A 26,486-nucleotide genomic window follows, 5' to 3' on the forward strand; every position below is an offset into this window, starting at 1 on the left:
GGACTGCCTGACACTGAGCCGCTGAATCAGCTACTGCTACTGGATCTGAATAGCTTAACTGCTCCATTCAAGAAACCTTGTGCAAAACCAGGAAGCTGCCACTGTAGCTTCAGAGGCCCACATCATGCCAGCTCTTCTACCATCCAGAATCTATTTCTGCTAAATGGGCAAGCCTCAGAGACAGAGAACCTCTGCTGTAACCCACACTGGTCAAACGCATGCCCAGCATCCCATTTTTCTCATTTCAAATTTCAAGTGTCACGTGACTGCATCTGAAACAGAAGCTCAATCAAACCTCGATCACCAGCTGAAAACTAACTGGAGAAATCTGTTTTAGCTTCCTGCTCTTCACAGGAAAAGGAAGTCATCATACTCGAAGAAAACTGGAATAGATAATTCTGAGCCAAACCTCCGTGACTGTCTTAAGAATTCACTCACTTCTTCACATTCAGCTCTGAAAATTCCAAACTTTTTTGTTTTGTTATACAGAGAATTTGATCCATCTTTGGACCCAAGTCTACAACATTCCTAATGTAAATAAGTTCTTAATAAATCCATATTTGGGACCTCCCTGGTGGTCCAGTGGTTAAGAATCCGCCTTCCAGTTCAGGGAACGTGGGTTTGATCCCTGGCTGGGGGATTAAGGATCCCATTTGCCATGAGGCAACTAAGCCTGTGCGCCACAACTACTGAGCCCAGACACAACCGCTAGAGAGTCCATGCGCCACAGTGAAGACCCCGTGTACCACAACTAAGACCCTGTGCAGCCAAGCAAAATAACTGAAAAATAAATGTACTCAATAAGTTGATGGGAGGTTTTACAAAAAAGGTGCACAAAATGAGTATCCAATTTTTGTTTTTCTCCACGCAATACACATGGTTTTATGCAGTCCTGATGTGGTGAATTTTACAGTCAACACAAAGTGCAACCCCTTTATGTTTTAATGGAAAAGCAGATGATAATTTTTAATTACGATTTCAAGAAAAGATGTATCTATACACTGACATACATACATACAGAAAAACTGGACTTTGAAGCCCTAATGTTTCAAAAGTGTTCATTTCCCTCCATACAAACCAGTATTACTCAGCAACAGTACAACTGATTTTAAAAAAATAGAAAGTGAATACACTTCTAAGAGGCAATGCTTTGTCTTTTCATTGGTACAACTCACCAAGGTTGATTTTGCTCTCAGCACCCTGGGTTCACCAGGATGTGATCCAAAGCAAATCAGCCTCGAAGTTTACAGAAACCTCTTCTAGGAACCTGGTTTCCTGTCTCTCCCCTCCTAAGAAGAAGCTGTCCCCACCCGCATGATTCGGAACAGCATGTTGATGTTGTTGCTTCGAATCGCGTCCCGACAAGCAGTGATCACCTGGTTCTTTGGTTTTCCAACTGTCAGAGAAGAAACACCATATCCACATGAGCCAAAAGATGATTAAAGCGAAATTATAAATCAGAAGCCATCTTTAAAAACAAAACTAGGGTAGAGAAGAGTTAGAGATAATACAAATTAAAAAAAATTTTTTTAATTATTTTTGGCTACACTGGGTCTTTGTTGCTGCACTCTGGCTTTTCGAGTTGTGAGGAGTGGGGCTGCTCTCCAGTTGCAGTGCATGGGTTTCTCATTGCAGTGGCTTCTGATGCTGCAGAGCACAGGCTCTAGGGTGCTTGGGCTCATTAGTTGTGGTACACGGGCTTAGCTGTTCCACGGCTGGTGGAATCTTCCCTGACCAGGGATAGAACCCATGTACCCCACACCGGCAGGCAGACGCTCAACCACTGGACCACCAGGGAAGTCCTAGATAGTACAAATTTATCTTATCTTACCATTCCCTAAAAAAGATATTCTCATATGGAACTTCAATCACAAACCAAGCCTAGAGACCATTTTAAACCTAGAAACTTAAGAGTCAGTTTTACAGAAAAGGATCAAAGCTTATATCCACTTAGCAAAGATTATTTCTAAAAGGAAGTCAAAGCACTGACCCAAACAGCAGATTCCAATAGGAGTACTTAAGGCTTTCCTCTTGGGAATATGTCACTCAGTTTTTCTTCTGAGGATGCAGCAAGTTCGGGAAGATCCTACATGCCTTGGGACAACTAAGCCTGTGTACCACAACTACTGAGTGAGCCTGTGCTCTAGAGCCCGTGCGCTCCAACTACTGAAGTCCTAGCGCCTAGGACCAGTGCTGGTTTCTGCTAGCCACAACTGAAGAAGGCCCAAGCACAGCAATGAAGACCCTACATAGCCAAAAATAAACAAATCTTTAAAAAAAAAAAGGATCTTATAGTTTTTACCGTCTGAAGTTGGCAAACAACTAAAGCCGTAAGCTGGCTAAACTCAAGTGAGTGGTACCAACTCGAATGTGAAAGGTGTCTTTATAGATACAAGCCCTGATAGGAATTCCTGAAGCTACACCATCTTTAATGGTTCTCACCCCGAAATGAAGACGAAATGCAGTGCTACAAAAACAGACTTACCACGCAGATGACCTGCTCTTTGAATGGCTTGATTTACCGCTTTGAGGCTTCCCAACAGTTCTGTGTGATTGTTACAGCGAATTTTATATCCATTGAGCAAGTCTTTATTAAGGTCATAGAGTTCCATATAGCGATTCTTCATCGTTTTCCTGTGTACATCAATAGAAGGTTAATATCACTGCACCTCAGTATGGCAGGCTTAAATGAAAAGATTTGCAAACTTCTTAGACAGTACTCTTGCCTGGAAAATCCCATGGACAGAGGAGCCTGGTGGGCTGCCGTCTATGGGGTCGCTCAGAGTCGGACATGACTGAAGTGACTTAGCAGCAGCAGTAGCAGACACATTTAATAAAAGATCAAACCAGATTTTTAGCTGTACTGTCATTAAAACAGGGTAACTGCTAAAGTCTGCTTTGAAAATACTGAGAATATTCTATGAACTATTCTGTTTCTTCCAAATAAATGGAAGACAAGTGGCCTTCCTTGGTTATTAAACCATGGTTTGAATTTAGGAACCAAGAATTATCATGCCCATGATACAAGGGGTGGGGAAAAGTCAGCAAGGTGACAGGCTATATTCCAAGCTTCAGACTAATACTGACAGTTTCTTATCAAGCTAAATATACACTTACTATACAACCCAGCAATCACATTATGACACATTTCACCCAAAAGAATGGAAACGTGTCTGCAAAAAACCTGTATGCAAATATTTATAGCAGCTTTATTCTCAATCACCAAAGTCTGGAAACAACCGAAATCTCAATTAATCGGTGGGATATTTACCAAGTATGGATATCAATACAATAGAATATTCAGCAATAAAATGGAATGAACTACTGGTAACTTACAACGTGAATGAACCTTAATGGCATTATGGAACCTGAAAGAAGCCAGACTCAAAAGGTTGATTCCACTTATATGGATTCCATTTACATTGTCTGATTCCATTTATGTGACAGTTTGGTAAAGATAAAACTATAGGAAGAGAAACTCGATCATTGGCTGCCACGGACTGGAGGTTAGGAGAAGTACTTGATTTCGGTAGTAGCAACATAATTGTACAAATTTCCCCAAATTTACTGAAGTGTAAACCTAAAAGGGCACATTTTCTACGTGTATATTATAAATTACATGTCAACCAACTTGGCTTTAAAAAATAAAAACCGTGTATATCTGACAGTTTCTAAATGAAATATAAATCAAGAAAAAAGGAATTTTAGGGGTTGGTCACTTCCCTCTAGTTTTTTTTTTGTTGTTGCTCAGTCATGTCCGACTCTGCGACCCCGTAACTGCAGCCTCCCAGGTTCCTCTGGCAGGAAGATATCCAGGAATTATCTAGGCAAGAATATTGGAGGGGGTAGCCATTCCCTTCTCCAGGGGACCTTCCCGACCCAGGAATTGAATCTGGGTCTCTCGCACTGCAGGCAGATTCTTTACCGTCTGAGCCACCAGGGAAGCCTAACTGCCACCAGGGAAGCACAGTCAAATGCCTAAGGCCAGCAACATCTCTTTGCCATTAAAAAAAAAAGCCAGAGAGAGAATAAAATGGGGAGCCCTAGAGATACAGGTGGCAAGAAAAAGCACCTGTCCTGGCCATGGTACATACTCACATGTCCCTCATCAGACGGGCATCTTCAGCTCGGACCAGCAAACTACGGATCAGGTTAGAGTTATCAGCCATGTCAGCACTGAGCTTTTGATGCACTGAGTGGTATTCATCCACCTGGAAACCATGAACACCCAGGAATTTAAAAGGCCTCACCAACTTCCTGAAAACTAAATAAATTGAGAAGGAACTGTCTTCTTTGTACCGAGGCCCTGTTTTTTCTGCCATTCACTTGTTCTATCTTAACTATCCTCTGTTGTTTCACCTCCTCTTCAGTGAAATACTCAGAATGACATTCTGTGTCAAGCTCTTCCACATCTTAGCATTGTGAGCCCAAGCCACACGTACACTAACATTTTAGAGGTCGGGATGGGGATGTTATTAGTGGGGACCCATCACAAGCCTTACTTTTGGTTTTGGGTTCTCTGTTGTTGCTTGGTCGATAAGTCACATCTGACTCTCTGCGACCCCATGGCCTGTAGCCTGCCAGGCTCTTCTGTCCATGAGGTTTTCAGGCAAGAATACTGGAGTGGGTTGCCATTTCCTTCTCCAGGGGATCTCTCTGACCCAGGAATCAAATTCGTGTCTCCTGTATTGACAGGCAGATTCTTTACCACTGAGCCACCTGGGAAAGCACTAAGACAGAGTGCAAAGTATATACAACAGATAAGATGAAAGGCTGGCAAAGGAAAATGTTAACATATATATTTTTCAAGTATCCTTCCAAACCAACACAGAAAGCAGGTGCTCAAGCTAACCACTCACTTTTATAAAAGAAATCCTTTAACTCATGAATTCTCGAATACTAGCTCAATTTTTAGTTTAAGAATTTTCCAAAGTTCTTTAAGATATGACTATCATGTAATATGTGTACATTTGTAGTTTCATTAATTTAACAGAAATATTGCAAACATTATTAGAACACTGTGTTCTCACAAATTCATCCACCAGGTGCCCTCACCTTAACTAGCACCTTTCGTAATTCTTCAAAGTAGACAGGGAAATCGGCTTCGACCTGAAGGTCTTCAATAGCGAAAAACGATGCCATCGACTGGATGATATCACCAGCCAAATCGATATCATCAGTATTTACAGTGATCTATCCACGGGAAAAAAGACAAGTTAGCACCCTCAGGCAGCTGGAACAGTACCTGAACTTCCCCATATTCAACACATTTATTGGAACATAAATTTATATGCAATGATAAATAAAAATAAGGTCCAGCCCTCAAGAAAATAACGTTATTTCCAGCAACAGGCCAAAAAAAAAGAATCAATCCTTTTGCCTTATAAATGGAACAACAAAATCATTCAAACAATGAAAACCTTTTGTTCTCCTCTGTATTCCTAAACCACCCCAAACTAGGTGACAAACAGGTGAAGGGAAGTGGGGGAGAGAGGTAGAAAACCCACTCATCTACATTATACGCCTGTCAGGGGTGATAACACCAACAGTCTAGGTTGAGACACGTGGTTTTACGACCTTGAGATTGGTGTCACTCGCCTCGCTTAACACTGAGTGTTATAAACATTTACGTGAGAAATCTGTGTCCATGACAGTAAAAAATTACCTCTCCACTAAGTTTTATCTTTATATATAGCTGGCCACCGTTCCGTAGGGATGTGAAACACACTTGAAATGGAGCGTTCTGAATGTTAGTATCCTCTGGTAACAGAAAGTTCTGGTTGAGCCACATAACAACCTTAAAGATGAAGAGTGTGAAATGAATTTCCATTTTTTAAGTATGGTCATTAAGAGTTACCCTTCTTTCTAGTTTTACTGCTTGGTTTAAAAAAACAACAATAATTACAATTCTTTCCCCACCAAGAAAACACTACTCACACTCCTTTTTTTTGTATTACATGTAATAAATAACATGCACAATTATATCTGGTCCCATAGCATGCATTTTATACTCAGACATGTATTTTTAAATTTTTTTATTTATTTATTTAGTTTTACTTTTTGGCTGCACTGTGTGGCATTGAGGATCTTAGTTCCTCAACCACAGATTGAACCCGAGCCCCTGTAGTGAAGCAGAGAGTCTTAACCGCTGGATCGCCAGAGAAGTCCCCTACTTAGACATAACCTTATATGCAATGTAGACACGATTCAAGTAAGATGCTAATTCTGTTTAAACGAGAGCTCTTCTGTGGCTATAGCCTGCTTAAAATCATTCCACTCCATCCTTTAAAACATTTAAATGAACTTTGCACGCACACAGAGATAACATCAACACTATAAGTAAAGAATAAATCAATATAAATAATAGTAATACTTTACAGTGGTTTATAACACAGGTTCTACATAAGATCCACTTGTGAGGCATTTTGGAAGGGGCCACCTGTAGAGTTTCAAGTTTCACAGACCACTAAGGGGCCTGAGAATTTCCAAGATTAAAAAGCCTCACTGAGAATTCTAAAGTCCAGTCAAGGTTAAAATCCACAGGTATTATTAGTCCTTAGTACTCCTGCCTGGAAAATCCCATGGACGGAGGAACCTGGAAGGCTGCAGTCCATGGGGTCGCTGAGGGTCGGACACAACTGAGCGACTTCACTTTCACGCATTGGAGAAGGAAATGGCAACCCACTCCAGTGTTCTTGCCTGGAGAATCCCAGGGACGGGGGAGCCTGGTGGGCTGCCGTCTATGGGGTCGCACAGAGTCGGACACAACTGAAGTGACTTAGCAAACTTTACAAAGTGCTATTATACCAATTATGTAATCCTCAGGGGCCCCCTGTGAGGTAATACTATCCTCAATGAGGGGAATTGCGCAAGACCCCTAAGAATTTACTTAGTTAAGGTAGCATTTGAACCCCCACAATACTCCCATTTCCAAGGGCCACTCTCTTTCCATTCTGATGCAGGCTCCTCTTAAAACACTAGATCTAGACAATCCCACTGCTGCTGCTTCTGCTGCTAAGTCGCTTCAGTCATGTCTGACTCTGTGCGACCCCGTAGACGGCAGCCCACCAGGCTCCTCCATCCCTGGGATTCTCCAGGCAAGAACACTGGAGTGGGTTGCCATTTCCTTCTCCAATTCATGAAAGTGAAAAGTGAAAGTGAAGTCGCTCAGTCGTGTCCAACTCTTAGCGACCCCATGGACTGCAGCCCACCAGGCTCCTCTGTCCATGGGATTTTCCAGGCAAGAGTACTGGAGTGGGGTGCCATTGCCTTCTCCGGGGACTAACCAAAAAAATAGGAGTTACAAACTGAGAGGAATTCACCTGTGACTAAGGATTGCTTAGATAAGTAACTTTGAATTAATGATTCAAAATAAATTATTTCTGAATTGATTAGCCAAGATAAATATTTTTGAATAATTTTTTCAAAATGGGAGAAGTTATTTTAGCAACATTTTTGGTACTTGTTGTAAACTATTCAACTCCAACCTAACTCCTTCATGTCATATTTACTGCTACCAAATAACACACTCATGTAATTTCCCCTTTTCTGTGAAATAATGTCAAAGATTCTAAAGTGCAAAAGGGTTGCAAAGAGAAAAGCCAGACACACTCACCCTCTGGGCCCGTTCTGCGATGATAAAGTTGACGTAACTGAGGGGCTCACTGGCAGGGTCCGGGCTGGTGAGCGCATACATGGAGAATCGGGGTAGCTGTCTTGTCAGCTCAAACACGTGAAACTGGGTGCTATGGCCAACCAACGGAATAGAAGAGAACTGTTTGTGTTGACTGTTATTTCAAAGGGAAAGGCCCCCCAGATAAACATAAGGTCACTACTGAGTCATCAAGCTGTTACTTAAGGGTTTCACTAAAGAAACTGTCTACTCTCTTCCCCCCACCTCTGCCTCAAAAAAAAAGAAAAAGAAAAAATTGAGGGTTCAAGTCCCACAGTAATGGGTTTTGGGATTTAGAGGCGTGAGTCTGTGTATACATATGCACGCACCCAGGGTTTACAACACCCAAAAAGGAATGTGAAAAGGTTTCAATCTTCCACAAATCTAGTGCTTTTCTTCACTGGCTGAGGTTACATACCGCTGTCATGTAGCAGAATCTAAACCCCTGTAGTCTTGGTGGCCAAAACTATCCATTAAGTATACTTTTGGAACTGCTGTGAATATGAAATCATCTGACTAAAGCCAGAAATAATCATTTCAAACTTACATTTATTTTTTGGAGATTTCAAATTAGAGAAATAAGAAGTCATGGGAAACCTTGCCTGGGTAGAAAGAGCCATTAAGTGGCTTCTCTGGCCCCAGAGAATCCATGGCAAGAGGGGAAATCTATACATTCTACTGTCCTCTCAGTGTTGCCGGGACATGACCTGCGACGTGCAAAGGGTCACCTGCTCCTGTAGCCCACGAAGGTTTTCAAGTGCAGGTCCACGGGGATGTCCTTGGGAGGTGTGATGGGGATGCGGACGGAGCTGGAGAGGTGGTGGACACTGGGGTGCACCACGTGGCTTTCACCCGCAAAAACGCCCTCTGCAAAAATCAACACTGCTCGGATGATGGTGTCTGCAGGGAAGAGAGAAGGCAGCAGTCCAAGAGCTGCTCCCAGACGACACGGGTGCCAACGAGCACCAGCCGTGTGTCAGTAACACCTTACCATTAGAGGTGGAAATGCACAGCTCGGCATGGGCGGCCTGCGCCTCGCTCCCCAGGCTGACGGAGAGGGCGGTGTGGAGCTTGGTGTTGGCCGGGATCACGCCCCGATGCCCATCAGCCTCGTTCAGTGGACTGCTCAGCTCAGCCTGCAAAACACGCAACCCCCCCACTTCCAACTTAGTCCCTGGAACAGCGAACTCATGTCAATTTTAAATACAGCTATTTGGCTTCAGAAGACACATCCCCTGTATCTTATATTTATCTGAGTCTTTAAAGGTCAGAGAAGTCACCTCATTAGTGCTCTCGCTCTAACCTGGCCTTTTCCCAAAGGAAAAGACCCTCATCCCTTCCTGTGGTTAGGGACCACTGCCCCCCAGCACACCTTTTACATTCTAAAAAAATTATTTACTGGCTATGCTGGGTCTTCGTTGCTGTGTGGGCTTCTCACTGCAGTGGCTTCTCTCGTTGCAGGGCGCGGGCTCTAGGGCGCTCGGGTTCAGTACTTGCAGCTCCCGGGCTCTACAGCACTGACTCAGTAGTTGTGGCGCACGGGCTTGGGCTTAAGTGCCCCGAGGCACTAAGATCTTCCCGATGAGGGATCAAACCCATGTCTCCTGCATAGGCAGGCGGAGTCCTTACCACTGAGCCACCAGGGAAGCCACCCACCTTTTACATTGTTCTGTATTGTTCTGTTTTAAATGACTAAAGAAACTCACTTACTGTAGCAAATTCAAACAGTTATACATGATGGGACAAATTAAAATCCTACTCCCCAGCTCACCCTCCAGCTAGTCGGATAAGTACATGTACACACGTACACACACACACACACACAACAGCAGACCCAGAGTCTCTGCAGGTGTCCATGTTTATGTTATTTGTGCTTGAAAAAGATACTCTAAACACACTATTCTTGCTTCCCTTCACTCAATAATATCAGACATCCTTCCACATTAGTCCACGTGTATATACTTCATTCTTCTGAGCTGCTTAATATTCCCCAGCACCTAGTGGGCTGCCGTCTATGGGGTCGCACAGAGTCGGACACGACTGAAGTGACTTAGCAGCACCCTCCCTATGACTGGCTGAAAGTCACCATCGCTCCCACCTGTTCCCTGCTACAAACAGTGCTGCAGTGCGTTTGAACAGTCGTGCAAATCTCTCTCTGGCTGAGCTCCCCGGCAGAGGGATTTCTGGGTTAAAGGATACGTGCCCTCTTCATTCTGACACTGGCAGAAAGGCCGGGCCATCTGCCCGCCCACCAGCGGGAAGGGGGAGCCCACGCCCCGCCAGATGCAGAGACCCTCCTTTCCCAACTGCCCATCCTCCTGGTCACTCTCAGCCTCCCGCGTGCCCATCCCATCGGGTCCAACCTTGGCGTTTTCCTCATAGTTGCGGAGCTCCAGCAACAGGTTCTGTTTTTTCTGACTCAGCTCTCGGATCAGGTCCTGCTCTACGCTGATGTCCATGAGGTTGCCTCTCATCTCAGCCGTGCCCGGCAGGTAGCCTCGGACTGACAGGAGGGGAAAAAAAAAACAAAACACCATAGGACTGAGGGAGGGCCCAGGTATAGCCAGGTCTTACTTTTAAGTCATCAATGACCTAGTCTTAAAACCTAAGTTCTCATTTCCCCAACTCAGGTGAATTTATTAGGACGAAAGGGTTTGATACACAAACACTTTATGGTGAATCTCCCGGGAATCTGACCCAATCAGACTGAGAAATCTGACTTCTCAAAGATCTCTCCTGTCCCGATTTACTTTCTCCATCCACCGAGCAGCAGATTAACTGTTGACAGCCCTCCATCCGGTAATCTCCCTCCACCACACCAGCAATCGCAGATGAAAAGTTGTCCTTAAAGATGACCTCCCCAGTCCGGTCACTTCGAGCATCGACCTAAAAATAGAACAAGAACTTGAAAATAGCTTCTGCTACAGGTTCTTAAAAATGACACAAAATTTTCAAGTTCAATCAGCTTTAGTCTAGAAGTTTTTAAGAGGGCTCCAAGGAGGGGACTTCCCTGGTGGTCTAGTGGTTAGGAATCCACCTTCCAAAGCAGGGGATGAGAGTTTGATCCCTGGTGGGGGGACTAAGATTTTACATGACACGGGGTAACCAAGCCCTCTCGCCACAACTAGAGAGCCTGCACACGGCAGCGAAGGATTCCTCAAGCTGCAACTAAGACCCGAGGCAGCCAAATTTAAAAAAAAAAAATTATTTTTAATGAGTACTCCAAGGGGCACCCCCCTGCGGCTCCTCAATACATACCTATAACCAGGGGACCAAGGGACCTCACTCAGCTCTGTTTTTTCTTAAAAGCTGTTTTACATACTGGCCTAGTATTTCATTTGGAGAAGGGGGTTGGCTGGGAGACAGTACTTTTAGAAAATATATAACACAACTGTGAAAGTGCAAACTTCCCAGGTTCGAATTCCAGCTTTGCCACTCACTACCTGTGGGATCTTGGGCAAACCTCTTTAACCATTCTGGACTTGGCTTCCTCATCTGGAGATCAACAATAAGAACATGAGGAAAGTAACTATCTACACGTCAGGGTTGTAACAAGGTCGAAAATGGTTAACATGTGTTAAGCAGGTTGAACAGGGACTGGCACATAGAGGTATACAAGACATATTAGCTCTATACACAAATTTCATCTTTATTATATATAAATATATAAAATACATTACACCTAAAATTTTTATTTATTTGGCTGCACTGTGTCTTAGCTGTGGCATCAAACTCTTATCTGCAGCATGGGATCTAGTTCCCTGACCAGGGATCAAACCTGGGCCCCCTGCATTGGGAGTGTGGAGTTTTACTCACTGTTCCACCAGGGAAGTCCCCAGTTATATCTAAAGTTTGAAAAATGCCAAGCAAGCCCAGTCTCCCCCCATCCACGCTTCTGGAATAGCCCTGTTTAAGGTCCCTTTGCCACGTGAAGTACTGAGATACTGCAGAGAGCCCTACAATCATCCACATCTCCTCTTCCCAAAGGAGGCAGATAAATAAATCACTGACCCTTCAGAAACGATGCATCGCAAAACAACAGGGAAGGATAACCACCTAAAATGAGCTTTTGTTCTAAGCAAGAACACATGCATTATTGATAAAAGGCTGCTGCTGCTGCTGCTGCTAAGTTGCTTCAGTCGTGTCCGACTCTGTGCAACCCCATAGACTGCAGCCTACCAGGCTCCTCCGTCCATGGGATTTTCCAGGCAAGAGTGCTGGAGTGGGTTGCCATTGCCTTCTCCATGATAAAAGGCTAGCTGCAGAAAATATAACACAGCAAGCATCTCAGTGACCACTATTTTTGTCTTTTCATAAACAGCGTTCTGGGCAAAATTTTGCAGTGAAAAACACACTAATTTAGGTCATAGTTACTACCAGCTCCTACCCCTTGGCTGGAGAATACCATGCTCTTAATAACAACATCAGGCCAGCCTGAAAATTATGGATGCTAAAGCTAGTAAAGCAATGAATGGCCTGTACTGACCAGAGTTCTTTACACATTAACAGAAGCCTTGAACTCAGACTGAACCGAACTTGCTTCATTCTAACTTCTCCATGACCTTGAGCACTGTGTTTCCGCAGTATTTAGCAAATAAGAGGGTTAACTTGCTAACTAAGAAACAGGGCTACAAATCTGTATTTCTGTGGATTTTCTATTCTTTTGCTTTATCCAACATGAAAGTTTTGCCATGGAAAAGATGACCCTCCAACTCAACAAGTGACCTACTAAAGAAAAAGTTAGTTGGCTAGTTGTATTTAAATTAAGTAATTTTGCACCTACGTTCACCTGGTGGATCTATATTCCTTTTAATGTTGTTTCTGTTGAGTGCAGATACCAACTGTTCCACTTATATCATGAACTGTATAGTTTGCTTATCTTTTGTATGGCTTAGAACATACAAATTATGATTATGTAATAGAAATTTCTTAAAATTTTGAAAGCATTTAACTAGACAGACTTCAAGGTTTAGAGTCAGATCTAAAGGTTACTTCTGATAACTTAAGTCAAGTAGTTTTCTAATTCTTGGATCAATCATAATAATTTATATTCCCCCAAAATAGGGTCCCCTTTTATGAAGTTTCTTAATAAGCAACTACACAGTCTTCCTTTGTAATTTTTAACACCTATACCAAAAACAAAACCAAGTGGAGAAGTAGGAATCAACATAACGGTTTTTTAGAATCTGCTCTTCACACAACACCAAAGGAAGATTACAAGACACTGGCCAAAAGTGAAGAAAAATCAAAGAAGAAAAGCTAGAACTAGCTGATCTCCTTCAGGCAATCAGCACTGACAGACAAAAGAGCTAGGGCAAACGGTATCCATGGAGATCTGGCAGCTCCTTCCGCAGTTTCTAACAAGGCAAGCCTGACTTGCCAAGAGACTGTACAAAGTTCTGATCTGAAGTTAAAAAAGGAAAGAAGCAAAAAAAAAAAAAATTCCTAGTTTGAAATTATAGCTTAGAAAACAATGATAACATAACTCTTCCCACTAATTCTAAGATTTTAGTCAAACTTGAAGATTTACTAGAAAAGAGCTACATATTCACTGCTGCTGCTGCTAAGTTGCTTCAGTCGTGTCCAACTCTGTGTGACCCCATAGACAGCAGCCCACCAGGCTCCGCCGCCCCTGGAATTCTCCAGGCAAGAGTACTGGAGTGGGTTGCCATTTCCTTCTCCACGGTTCACTACTAGCTTACTAAAAATCCTTTTTTTTTTACTTGCCTATGCCTATGATCAACTTGATTAAATTGATTCCCATCCCTTCAAGAAAGGGATTTAGACCTTCCCTGGAGATCTTCCCTCAAATAGGGCTTATAAACCGAAAGGACACTCACTCACTCTGCAGTGTTGATTACCAGAGCAGGAAGAAAAAAATCTAGGAAGATTATGAAGTTAAATTTGAAAGTACAGCCAAGGAACTCAAGTGCATATTCTCGTGTTATTGTTCGGAGTCATACAGCCAATATATCTCAGATAGTTATTACTTTAAATTATACTTGAACACTACTATTTAAACTTACCTTCCCATTGGACCAACCAGTTATCAGTTCACACACTCCATCAGAGTTAAGGTCAAAAGCATGAATACTCATGGCTTGATTTTTGGACTGAAAAGGAATTTCAATAATTAGTATAGAAGTCTCTCAATAAGTATAACATCCCTGAATATCAGAGAATGTATCATACGAACTTTAATTCTCCAGTATCGGGCTGTTTTGTCATAAACTCCAACGGTGCCATTGGAAAGGGCATAACCAAATCGACTGCCATACATGGGGCAAAGAGAGGTGATGATCTGCAAAAAATAGTGAAAAAGATAAAGTTCATTAAGGCTCAATTTAGTGCAAAGTGACTTTATAAAACTGCATACCTTGCTACAAGTGTGTTAAAATTAGGTTTAAATACACTTCCAATCCATTAGTGGGGAATGTGTTCTTCTCTATGATCCATGTCCTCTATTTCAGATTTGGATCATGAGAATTAAACTCACAAAGTTTACTTTTTTAGATCAAGCATATGTAGCAAATTTCAACAAATTATTTTTTTTAATAATAAAATCGAGGAATTAAAGAGGAAATAGACTACATACACAAGATCTGGAATATGTAAAATTGATGTTAAATTGATACACACTAGCTCAAAATATTTTCATGATTATTTCAATTTCCTTAACTTACAATATCTTACAGTCTAAATTTTAAAAGGACTTATAAAATCCACAATTAAATATCTTTTAAGAGTATACTTTTCCAAGGTATAATTTACTGTTTGCTAGAAGAAAACATAATCCTTTGAAAAGCAAAACCCCAGAATACCATGGATTTGTACATATCTAACAATATACAGAGTGCATATATTATACTGGAGTATTAACAGGACTGTTAAGAGGATTTAACACACTTAAGAGAATTTACAATTAAAATTTACAAAATCTCCAGTTTTAGATACTGAACAAAATTATCCTTAAAAGTTAAAACCAAAGTTTAAAGATATCTATGACCCTGCTGGTCTACTTTCTAATTCTGACTAATGTAAGAGATAATAAGAAATAAACTGTATAAAGTAGAGAATAGTTATGTAATTTCTTCTACACCTACAGCTTTTCTATAAAGCCACCCACTTCACTTAACTCTGAATACAAAGTGCCATGTGGGACTCCAGAATTATTTAGCTCAAGGCATTCTTTTGGCAGTACTGTTCATAATTTTGCTGGTGTGCAAAAACACATGTGAACTCAGAGCAAAACTAAACCAAGAGGACAAAAAAACGGCCCTGAAATGAACAATCTTATAAAGTCCACATTTTCCTAAATTTAGCCCCAGTTTCCCTAGGTCCCTTAGTCCTTTATAAGGTCACTAGTTTCTTCTTTTGTGGATCAGAGGATCAACAGGCACGTCAAATTTCTCGCCGTTATTTCATGTTCTCCTGTCTTTGTCTAGGATTTAGGAAAAAAGTGTTTCACAGAATGTACTCCCCTTGCATCTAGTATTGACGATCAACAGAAATCCAACAAAACCTCAGTGATTCCCCAAATGAGAAAAGATTTACTATGAATTTAAATGAAAGGCAAACAGTAATGCAGAACCCAGCACCCACAGGCAATTCTCAAGCTGGCAATCCCCTTCAACAATCTAATGAAAGCTAAGGACCGTCTCTCTAAAAAGCAGACATGAGACACATACAGGTACACAAAACCCCCAGATGGACACACATCTTCAGCTATGCACTGCTTTGGGCACTCACTTCTCCCCTTCATCTTCCTCTACCACAACTATCAGCTTACAACCATAAAAAATGTGAGTACATAAGAAGTAGAGTCAGATTAAGTAAAAATCTATAGTAAAAGTGAAGAAGTGAAGTCGCTCAGTCATGTCCGACTCTTTGCAACCTCATGGACTGTAGCCTACGACACTCCTCTGTCCATGGGATTTTCTAGGCAAGGGTACTGGAGTGGGTTGCCATTTCCTTCTCCAGTGGATCTTCCCGACCCAGGGATCAAATCCGGGTCTCCTACATTATAGGCAGACGCTTTACCATGTGAGCCACGAGGGAAGTCCATAGTAAGGGTAAACCCTTCAAAATCACTGATAGCACTTTATATATCAATATGCATGTTTTGCTTTTTGGTCTCCCTTTTGCAGGCAGGGGAACAGAAGCCTGATGTTCCTAAACAGCTTTTGTAAGCAATGAAAACCAAGGATGAGTTCTCATCCCGAGGTGAGCTCTCAGGCTGCTGCCCTCAATCTTTTCTGATACAGCCTCCCAAACACCAGCTGATTCAATTCTGCTCAATACCACCATTTGGATCTCTAAGACTTCCTTCTGTTGTTTTTCTTTTCTGTCCATTTACAGGGTTCACAAGCCAGTGCTCCTTTATTTCCATCTCCTTCCTTAATTTAGAATATCCTAATTATCTTTTTGGTTTCCATCTTGCCCAATCCTGGAAAACCAGCAGCAAATAAATATCATAAGAATACCAAACTATAAGGGATAAGGACAATCTTTAGACACTGTTTTAAAAAAAGATAACTCTTTCAGAAACATTTCAGTTTGAATTACATGAGTAATTCTAATCACAAAGAAACTAGTCAAGTTCTCTGACATCTAGTTTTTAAGTCTACCAACAGAAATGTGCCTAAGAAATACTTAATTTGAATAAAGAGAAAAACTCTAAAACCCTCACATATACAGTTCATTCAATATTCAATCCCATTTAATACACATGATGAGAAGCAGGAGGAGGACTTGACCATGCCACTTACTAGCCATGACCTTTTGAGAGTAACTTAACAAAGAAATGTAACATGTTCCCTCATCTGTAAAACGAGAACTACTAATTCCTTCATAATTGGGCTGCTGTTGGATTAAATGAGTAGCTCATGTAAATAACTTAGCACAGTGTCCGGCATACATCAGGTACACAATAAATGGTTGCCATTATTGTTATTATTATGTAATAGCTCACTAAAAGAAATACCTTTTTGTGCTCCATAATTTTTGTCTCATCAGTGTTTTCAAAACATATCTTTTTAATTTTTTTCATTGGAGTACAATTGCTTTATAATGTTGTATTAGTCTCTGCTGTACAACAATGTGACTGAGCTGTATATATACATATATGCCCTCCCTCTAGAGCCTCCCTCCCACCTCCCCATCCCTCTGGATCATTAGAGAGCACTGAGTCAAAATGTATCTCGATAAAGGGTATTTAAAGGCTTCTTTCTCTGTAACATACTGCTCTATTTAATCCCCACACTCAGCACTCTCGTTTTACGCTACATTTAACTATGCTAATCTGTCAAGGTCATCATAATTCTGAGGTGGTGCTTACCTCTGTTTCTGACATTTCTGCCACAATCTCATCTTCTTTGAAAACTCGGATATCAAAATCCTCAGATCCAACAAGAAGCTGAAAGGGAAACAAAAAAATCAGGCATATTTAGTTCAGTAAGTGAAGACAGCAAAATTCCCATAAATAAAACCAAAAAACTGCATGATACTTTGCATGCTGCTAGAGCCACCCAGGAATTCCAACTTCTCGGTGATGGATGCTCAGAAAGGTTCCTTCCAATGAGAAGGTCACGAGTTGGTCAGTGAAGAAACAGTGGTGACTACACACCCTGCCACGTGGGCACCTCCCACCAGAACAAGTTCTTTCACCAGGCTCCTGAAAATGCTCCCTGGCTCAGCGTCTGTGTGCCTGCAGGTGGAAGCCCTGCTTCAAAAGCCAGAGCCCAGTATCTGCAGACAATCGGAGGGTAAGTCAATGTCCAACACAGTACTTCACTGGTTCCTCAAGAGGTTAATTTCTAGAGAACCCATTAGAGTAATTTAAAAAGCTAAAAGCCAATCTCTAAAATGTCCAGATTCCTGAAAAAGTTGGCCAAAACTGGGAAGTAGGTACTAATATGATTTTAAAACATTGGAATCAAGTATTAAGACTGTGAATGTGACTGTGCTCCCAACAACTATTCCGCCCTCTCCCCCATCAGGGGTCTTTGAAATATGGTCTTGATCTCTGTATTTGACAAACCCAAGGGAATTATTGTTCAAAAGACAGGAGAAAGACAAATGAAGCCAATTACTTCATCATTCAGGCAACAGAACAGCAAAATCAATCATGAGAAGCTAACACTTCTCTCAATGCTAAGGTCACTGTCCTGGGGAAATGTATGTACTCAGCTGAGATGTACACACAGAGAAGGGTCTCCTCCCCCACATACCTCTTTCTTCCCATCACCATCAAAGTCACACAAGGCCAAGGAGTGAACGTTATCTCCAGTCACCTGAAAATACAACCCAAGTCATTACTGTGCCATTTCTTTTCACTTAATCCAAACAGGAGCTACATGAAAGACAGGACAAAATAAACCACGAATTCGAAATTCACATTACTCATATCCTTTTTTTAACGTATAAATACTGTTTTATTTTGTTTCCATTATTCATTACTGTCAATGGTTAAACAAACAAACAAGCAAACAAGACCTAAAGAACATTAAAAAAGTAAAAATGTTTAAGAGTACTAAAGAGAGTATTTCGTTCTTCATACCGTCCAAAAGAGATCATTTCCTTCATGATTGAAACCCTGCAGAGCACAATTTCCACCAATAATTGCAAGAGGAGAGGTAATGTCTCCCAACGTCCCCAGCACAATTGCATTGGCCCCATCTGCTACCTAAGAAGAGAAACAAAAAAGACAAACCCTCAAACACAATGCTGCACAGGCACATGGAGGTGACATACATCCTTTTTATCTGAAAACTCACGGGCTTCTGTCATCATTTCTGAGAGGCCACCTGGTCTCCTGAGAGGCGGGCCAGAGCTGTCCATCGAGGACAGTGTGTGTGGCTAACGTGGCTTATGCAAGGATGAGCACTGACTCAGGATAAACTCAGGCCCTTGGTCTCGCACTAACCTGCCATGATAACCTACTCTAAAACCCCAGCTCTCTTGGACCAGCGAGTTCTACAGGCCAAATTCTCAGAGAATCAGACTTATGCCTTTAAAACACCCAACCTTTTGTAATCTATTTTAACCACTTTAGATGGAAATCTAGTAATACTGATTAATTAGTTCTCCTACTATTGCTCGTTCTTAATTGTAAGTACAAAAACTACAAGTACCTATAAACCCACCATTCTGAACTAGCACATGTCTCAGACTTCTTGAATAAAGTACATAAGCACAATTTGATGAAAATGTTCTAAAACTGATTGTGGTGAAGGTTACACAATTCTCTGAATAAACTAAAAACTGCTGGACTGTATGCTTTAAATAGGTGAACTGAACTGTATGGTATGTGAATTATATCTTAATCAATCTGTTATAGAAAAAAAGTAAAAGATTACATGTATATATCATAATCCCACTTAGTAAACAAAGAATTCACTCACAAATACTAAGTAAAAAGTCAGGATAAATCAATCAAGAGTTAAGTGTTATGAAGAAATTATAGGTGATTATTTTTACTTTGCTTCTATTTTTATATAATAAATACGGATTATCTGAGTATTAAAGTTGCAGCAGCCTGTAGATGGCAGGCTATGGTAAGTGCTTCTCCTGGAAACTACTATACTAAACTTCAATGCAAAGCCACCAGGAGACCTGTTTGCTGGCTTTCTGGCTACTGGCTGAATTTTTAATGACAAATCTTGACAGATGAAAGTATCAACAGGTAACGCTGTTGTTTTTCAGTCGCTAAGTCGTTTCCAACTCTTTTACAACCCCATGGACTATAACCTGCCAGGATCCTCTGTCCATGGGATTTCCCAGGCAAGAATACTGGGGTGGGTTGCCATGTCCTTCTCCAGGGGATCTTCCCGACCCAGGGATCGAACCCGCACCTCCTGCATTGGCAGATGGGTTCCTTACCACTGAGCCACCAGGGAAGCTATCAACAGATAATACCTCCTAAAAGATAATCTGGAGTGTCACCAAATGATTACCAACCATGACCAAATAAATAAGTGTGCATTTTTTTTAAACCACACTACAAAAGCCACATAATAAACCCAAATAAAAGTCTGATCTCTTTCAAGCGTTAAAAAAAAAAAAAAAAACCAGTGGATATTAATGGGAAGTGGGAGTTTTATGGTTATAAAGGGGTATACTTGCCTCTCTGTAGAATAAATCTGAATTATTGTAGACATCATAAGCCAACAGATTGGTCTGTGTTCCCACTAAAAGAGCATCATAGCCAAGTTCAGGGTTCAGTACTCCTGCAGTCAGGCAGCTGACTGTCTGGTTAATGTTAAGAAGTGAAACATCAGACTCCAGGGGGCTCTGGAGGACCCTGGGTGCACCGAGATGCTGGCTCCGTGAATGAGGGTTGTGAATAAAAACCTAAAAGAAAAAGAGTTAATTACATCCCCTTAACATTAAAAAAAAAAATGCAAAATTAACATATATTTTTATTAAAAGGCTCAGGTTGTTAACAGATTACCAATGTTAACAAGAAAGGATTTAATCATCCACCAACCTTAAAAACACCCATACACAGTTCTGTGCATGGTTGGCTTTCAATCACTTCAAACTGTGGAAATCCAATGGCTCTCAGCCTTGTAAAGACCAAAATAATGGCCAAAATCTAGTTGTCATTTCCCAGGGCAGCCTACATACAACCAACCGGCAGGACGTTCAAGTACTCTTACAAACCAGCCCTTTCCTGGTCAACCTATAGGAAGTTGCTATTAGTTACAATGAGATTGCACACACACACAAAGATCAGAGAAAACTGAGTAATAAACACTTCATTATCTTTCATCCCAGCACCTAACAAATTCACTTCCTAACCCTTAAAACTGATCGGTAGTAAATCTGTCTTATAATCCTAAGAGTCACACAAAGCAAGCTTCTTGAAGGCTTTCGTAGTCTATACAAGTAGAATTAACTCAAAATTAATTAATCTAGCAGTTTCAACTATCACAAATATAATCATCTGAGTGTCCCTACAAATCTTTAAATTTCCCTGGGCTTCGTACGTAAAAGGTTTAAACTAGAAGCATTCTTAAAAGGGGGTAACTGGGTTTGGGGTGGGGGCGGGTCTTAGACATTAGGCCACAGATATAAAGTACAGAAATCTCCTTAGGGAAATCTTCATTTTCTGGAAAAAGCATTATAAGTGACAATATTAAAAAAAAAAAAAAAAGAGGATGAGATCCCTTAAGCCCCCATCTAGTTCTGAAATTTGCTAATTTCATTTTACTGATTTATTTTTGGCCGTGCTGAGTCTTTGTTGCTGTGAGCAGGCTTTTTCTCCAGTTGCAGTGAACAGGGGCTGCTCTCTAGCAGCAGAGCGCAGGCTTCTCCTTGTGGTGGCTTCTCTTGTTCGGAGCACAGGCACTATGGTTCATGGGCTTCCGAAGTTGTGGCCCCCAGGCTCGAGAGCACAGGCTCAACAGTTGTGGTTCATGGGCTTAGTTGCTCTGAGAAAATTTTCTAATTTTAAATGAGTATTTCAACCCTTTGGTGTAAATCTGTAACCCAGCGAGGCCAGTTTGGTTGCTTGCCACTCAAAAGGCTAATACCCAAGAGACAAGTGTTGGTGGGAAAGGAAATTTTGCTTTATTCAAGAGGCCAGCAACCTGGGAAGAAGGTGGACTAACATCCTAAGACCATCTTCAAGTTGCCAGATAGGAGAGAAAAATTTTAAAGGCAGTGTGGTCAGGAGGGGGCCGCAGGGCATGTGAGCAGCTTGCACACAACTCTTGGACTGGTTGGCATCAAGGGGAGGTTTTAAGCCTCACCTGTCTTCTGGTTTCAACCCAGTCTGGGGTCTATATGCTTATGATCAGCAGTTTTCAACTGGTAGGGATCTGCCTCCTGTAAAAACTTAGCAATGTATGTCAGACCTTCACAGATTTCAGGGAACTGGGAGTTTGGTAATTCTATCATCCAAACTGTTGCCAGTTTCCCAGCTCAAAAGCTTGTTTCTACACCTTCACATTCCTAAACATTAACACTTGAGCCAGCCTTCTGAGACTCAAGGGAGGCCTGGGAGACTAAAGCTTTTCAACAAACAAGAAGTAGAGGACAAGGCTGGTTGGGAGGGGGCTGTCCCAGGAAGGCCACCAGGGCCCAGCTTGGTTACAGTCTCCCCTTTCCTCTGATACTCCTCAAGCCTGAGGGTGTGGAATAGAAAGGAAATAAGAGTTCTGGATAGAGAAGTTAATCATAAACTCAGTAGAGGAACTCAGTTTTAGGGGACTCGGTTTTACACCCAAGCAGGATTAATTTTAAATTATTATCTAAACAAGGTAACCTGTTCAACAAAAGATAATTTTTACAAGACTTATTAGACTTAGATGTCCACTGACAGATGACTGGATAGAGAAGTTGTGGTGCATATATACAATGGAATACTGCTGCTGCTAAGTCGCATCCGACTCTGTGCGACCCCAGAGATGGCAGCCCACCAGGCTCCCCCGTCCCTGGGATTCTCCAGGCAAGAACACTGGAGTGGGTTGCCATTTCCTAATGGAATACTACTCAGCCGTAAAAAAGGAACGAATTTTAAGTCAGTTGAACTGAGGTGGATGAACCTACAGTCTGTCATACAGGGTGAAATAAGTCAGAAAGAGAAAAACATATATCATATATTAACACATACGTATGGAAACTAGAAAAATGGAACTGATGGACCTATTTGCAGGGCAGGAATAGAGACGCAGACACAGAGAACACAGTGGGGGAAGGAGGTGGTGGGATGAATTGAGAGAGTAGCACTGAAACATGGACATTACCATATGTAAAACAGACAGCCGTGGGGAAGTCGCTGTGTAACACAGCAAGCTGAACCCGGGGCTCTGTGACAACCTAGAGGGGTGGGATGGGTGAGGTGGAGAGCGGACGGGAGGTTCAAGAGGGAGGGGATATATGTATGCATATGGCTGATTCACGTTGTCGTATGGCAGAAACAAACACAACCTTGGAAAGCAATTATCCTCCGATTAAAAATAAATTAAAAAAAAAAGATTGATGAGAAACCTACAGAAAAGGTGTATAGCTACTGAATATCGTGTTCACATTCTCATTTGTGTAATACTTTACAACATGCTTTTATAAACGTTACTGCATTTGGTCCTCCGGATATACAGAAGAGATCAGAGGGGTTACGGCCTTTCCTTTCTCAAGGTCTCACCACCAATAAGCGACAGGAGTGAGACACAAGCCCGGTGTCAGGCTCCAGTCATCTCCAGCCATATCTTCCTTCCTTTTATAATAGTTCTGAACAAAAGAATTCTTACAGAGTCTTCTAGTAATTAGGCTGAGAAAGAACAGCAAGAAAAATAACCTGTGGACTTCACGTTCATTGTTATTGGGATGAAAGGAGTTTGAGGTTTATTGCCAGAGTCCTGGAGAAGGTGATGGCACCCCACTCCAGTACTCTTGCCTGGAAAATCCCATGGATGGAGAAGCCTGGAAGGCTGCAGTCCATGGGGTCGCTGAGAGTCAGACACAACTGAGCGACTTCACTCTCACTTTTCACTTACATGCACTGGAGAAGGAAATGGCAACCCACTCCAGTGTTCTTGCCTGGAGAATCCCAGGGACGGGGGAGCCTGGTGGGCTGCCGTCTATGGGGTCACACAGAATCGGACACGATTGATGCGACTTAGCAGCAGCAGCAGCCAGAGTCCCAGGCGTCTGGTTCCTCCCTAGGCCCCTCCTGCTGTTTTCCACACACAGAAATCAGTGCCCAGGAGACTCATCTGGCCCACAGGCTCAGTCACTCCCAGTGCCTTTATTCAGGGCTTCCCTGGTGGCTCAGGGGTAAAGAATATGCCTGCCAATACAAGAGACCCTAGAGACTAGAGTTCAATCCCTAGGTCGGGAAGATCCCCTGGAGGAGAAAATGCCAACCCACTCCAGTATTCTTGCCTAGAAAATTCCATGGACAGACAAGCCTGATGGGCTACAGTCTATGGGGTCACTAAAAGTCAGACACGACTGAGCACACAGGCACGCGCGCGTGCGCGCGCGCGCGCACACACACACACACACACACACACACACACACACACAGTGCTTTCAAGCCAAAGAACTGGCTATAGTTCACACGTTTGTTCTAGCTGAGGGGGTGCTGCTGCAGTATGTATTCCATGGTGAGAGGAAACATGGCCCCAGATGAACTAATGTTCATCCTGCGAGAAACCCCTTTTCAAAATATCCTTGCTCAGATGCAGAGACCAGATCCCAATAAGTCAGCCCCACCTTCACAACAGAGTCCCACAGAAAATTACAAAATCCTGTTTCTGAAGACACGGGCCCCCACAGTCAAGGAGGGCTTCAGCCTTACTGGAGACATTTTTGTTTTTAAAGGAAATTATATTTTTGTGTGTTGTTTGGATCATAAAATGGTGCCAATTTTTTTTTTAAGTTTAAAGATCAGGTCAGAACTTCTCAGATCTGTTTTTGAAGTTCTGAATATAAAGTATGTGATTAGAGAGAACATAGGAACTTCCATCTGTCCCTTTTTCCCCTGTCTTCAGAAACAGACCTAGAATAAGGTGTCCCTGGCTCCCTCTCTAGGTCACATTCTAATGAAAGGGTTTCCAGAGAAACCTGCTTCCACTCCCTGCATCTCTGTTGCAGTACCACCCAGTAATCCTTCATCTAAAACAAACCAAATCCCAGTCACCCACTTTATCAAAAACCAAGGTCTCTGCTGTGGCCTATGAGGCCCTAAATGATCCAGCTATTACTGGCCACCTCACCGCCTCCCTCAATCCATTCCAGTCCCAGAAGCCGTCCTGTGTTTCTGGAACACACCAAGTATACCCTCTACCTCAAAGCCCGTGTGTACTTGCTGATATACTTAACTCTACCTATCTGCAGGGGCTTGTTTCATTTCCTTCAAACCTCTGATCCACAGTTATCCTATCAGAAGCCTACTTGATCACCCTGTCTAAAACAGCCACTACCCCTCTGCAGACTGTGTGTATCTGTTAACTGTCTGGCTCCTTCTCTCAAATGTAACCTCCAAGGGAGTGGACAGAAGTGTTAATTGCTCAGTCGTGTCCAACTCTTCGCAGCCCCATGCACCATAGCCGGCCAGGCTCCTCTGTCCATGGGATTTCCCAGGCAAGAATACTGGAGTGGGTTCCTACTTCCTCTCCAGTGGCTCTTCCTGACCCAGGAATCGAACCCATGTCTCCTGTGTCTCCTGCACTGGGCAGCGGGTTCTTTATCCCTAGTGCCACTGCCTCCTCACATTATTACAGCTAACATTATTACGTGCCAGGCTCTGTGCTAAGTGCTTTCCTCCATTACACAACTTAATTGAAAAGAATCACTACTTTTTAACTGATGTATCCCAAGGCGGAGCAATGGCACCCCACTCCAGTACTCTTGCCTGGAAAATCCCATGGATGGAGAAGCCTGGAAGGCTGCAGTCCATGGGGTCGCTGAGGGCTGGACATGACTGAGAGACTTCACTTTCACTTTTCACTTTCATGCATTGGAGAAGGAAATGGCAACCCACTCCAGCGTTCTTGCCTGGAGAATCCCAGGGATGGGAGAGCCTGGTGGGCTGCAGTCTGTGGGGTCGCACAGAGTCAGACACGACTGAAGCGACTTAGCAGCAGCAGCAGCAAGGCGGAGCAAATGAGAAAACATATATTGGAGGTGGAAGTGTCTTGAAAACTATAAATCATTATATAAATGTCAACTTGTTAAATCTATGCTGGGTCAGAGAACAGGCACTCTAATCTCATTTCTGCGCTTTCCAGTTGAGCAACCTCAAACATTGCTTTGAACCTCTCTAAACCATTATTTCTAATCAGTAAAGTGGGAGTAATAAAAAGAAAATAACAGCTAACAATTAGTGACCACTGCCTATATGCCAAGAGCATGACACATAGTAACTTAATCCTCTTAACAACTCTATGTGGTAGATACTATTAAGCACCTTGCCCAAGGTCATGAAATCAGCAGGTACCAGAGCCAGGATCTACCACACCTGTGCTATGCTACAGCAGTTGGCAATTTAGCAAGGACGCTGAGATAATTAACGAAATAAGGTTTTGTAACTGTTCAGTCATTAAGCTCGGCGTCACTGTATTCCATGTTTTGGGGGCATTCCTCCAGCAGCACATAGCGCCCTGATCTGCCCTGTCTGTTGTCCTGGACCAGAAGCTTTCTGAGAATACGGACTCCAGCTTTATCTCTGAATCCCCAAGATGTAGTACAAAGAAGGTGTTCAGTCAGTCTGGTGAGATATTGAATGACCACATCATCTCCGAGACGCCCACACTTTGCACAGCACCGGGTACACAGTAAGCCCCTAATAGGTACTTAGTGAATAAATTACAGGAAGAGACATGAATGTACGTGGATAAAGATCAAAAGAGCAATTTGAATCATTTAAGTTAGAGGTATCTATAATTTTTTTTTTCCCCTGCCGTAGAGTTGTTTGGCTCTGAGAGGCAGTCTGAGATGGTAGGACGTTCCCAGAGAAGGACTGAGGCTCTGGGCTTAAATCTGGCGTCCTCCATTACTACTAACGCTGATCAAGGCCTTCCCTGCAGGGAACTTCTCTTCCCCTATGCTCCCTATCTGTAAAGAGACTCCAACATCATCCGAGTCTAAGAGCCTGAAGACAAGTTAACTGCTCGGAAGGGCCGTTCCGCTTTGTTATTCAGGATTTCTGTGCAGAAAGGAGAGCTGGCTAGACTACCTATCCGTTGCCTGGCAACCCTGGCTGGGGGCGGGGTCTGAGAATGAGCGGCGGGATTGCCAGGACTCGGCCCGCGGAAGTCGTGGGGACTCCAGGGGCCGAGTCCTGGCAATGTCAGACACGACTGAG

At 42.6% G+C, this 26,486-nt stretch overlaps 1 protein-coding gene across 1 annotated transcript in view; it reads right to left on the reverse strand.

Annotated features, from left to right (window-relative positions):
* Positions 1-924: 924 nt before the first annotated feature.
* BBS2 (Bardet-Biedl syndrome 2) overlaps positions 925-26,486 on the reverse strand; it is a 26,041-nt gene continuing 479 nt past the window's right edge. Inside the window, exons 2-17 of the mRNA XM_010861973.1 lie at positions 19,796-20,023; positions 18,231-18,356; positions 17,902-17,964; positions 17,010-17,087; positions 13,869-13,973; positions 13,699-13,785; positions 10,423-10,558; positions 10,036-10,175; positions 8,664-8,808; positions 8,401-8,572; positions 7,616-7,745; positions 5,666-5,797; positions 5,056-5,193; positions 4,099-4,211; positions 2,486-2,634; positions 925-1,396 (exon numbers count right to left, since the gene is read on the reverse strand). Coding sequence (XP_010860275.1) covers positions 1,290-1,396; positions 2,486-2,634; positions 4,099-4,211; positions 5,056-5,193; positions 5,666-5,797; positions 7,616-7,745; positions 8,401-8,572; positions 8,664-8,808; positions 10,036-10,175; positions 10,423-10,558; positions 13,699-13,785; positions 13,869-13,973; positions 17,010-17,087; positions 17,902-17,964; positions 18,231-18,356; positions 19,796-20,023 — 2,049 coding nt within the window. The 3' untranslated portion in view covers positions 925-1,289. The remainder of the gene's footprint in view (positions 1,397-2,485; positions 2,635-4,098; positions 4,212-5,055; positions 5,194-5,665; positions 5,798-7,615; positions 7,746-8,400; positions 8,573-8,663; positions 8,809-10,035; positions 10,176-10,422; positions 10,559-13,698; positions 13,786-13,868; positions 13,974-17,009; positions 17,088-17,901; positions 17,965-18,230; positions 18,357-19,795; positions 20,024-26,486) is intronic.

The sequence above is a fragment of the Bison bison genome, unplaced genomic scaffold (genome assembly GCF_000754665.1).
Source record: "Bison bison bison isolate TAMUID 2011002044 unplaced genomic scaffold, Bison_UMD1.0 scf7180017864473, whole genome shotgun sequence".
NCBI classification, from domain to species: domain Eukaryota; kingdom Metazoa; phylum Chordata; class Mammalia; order Artiodactyla; family Bovidae; genus Bison; species Bison bison.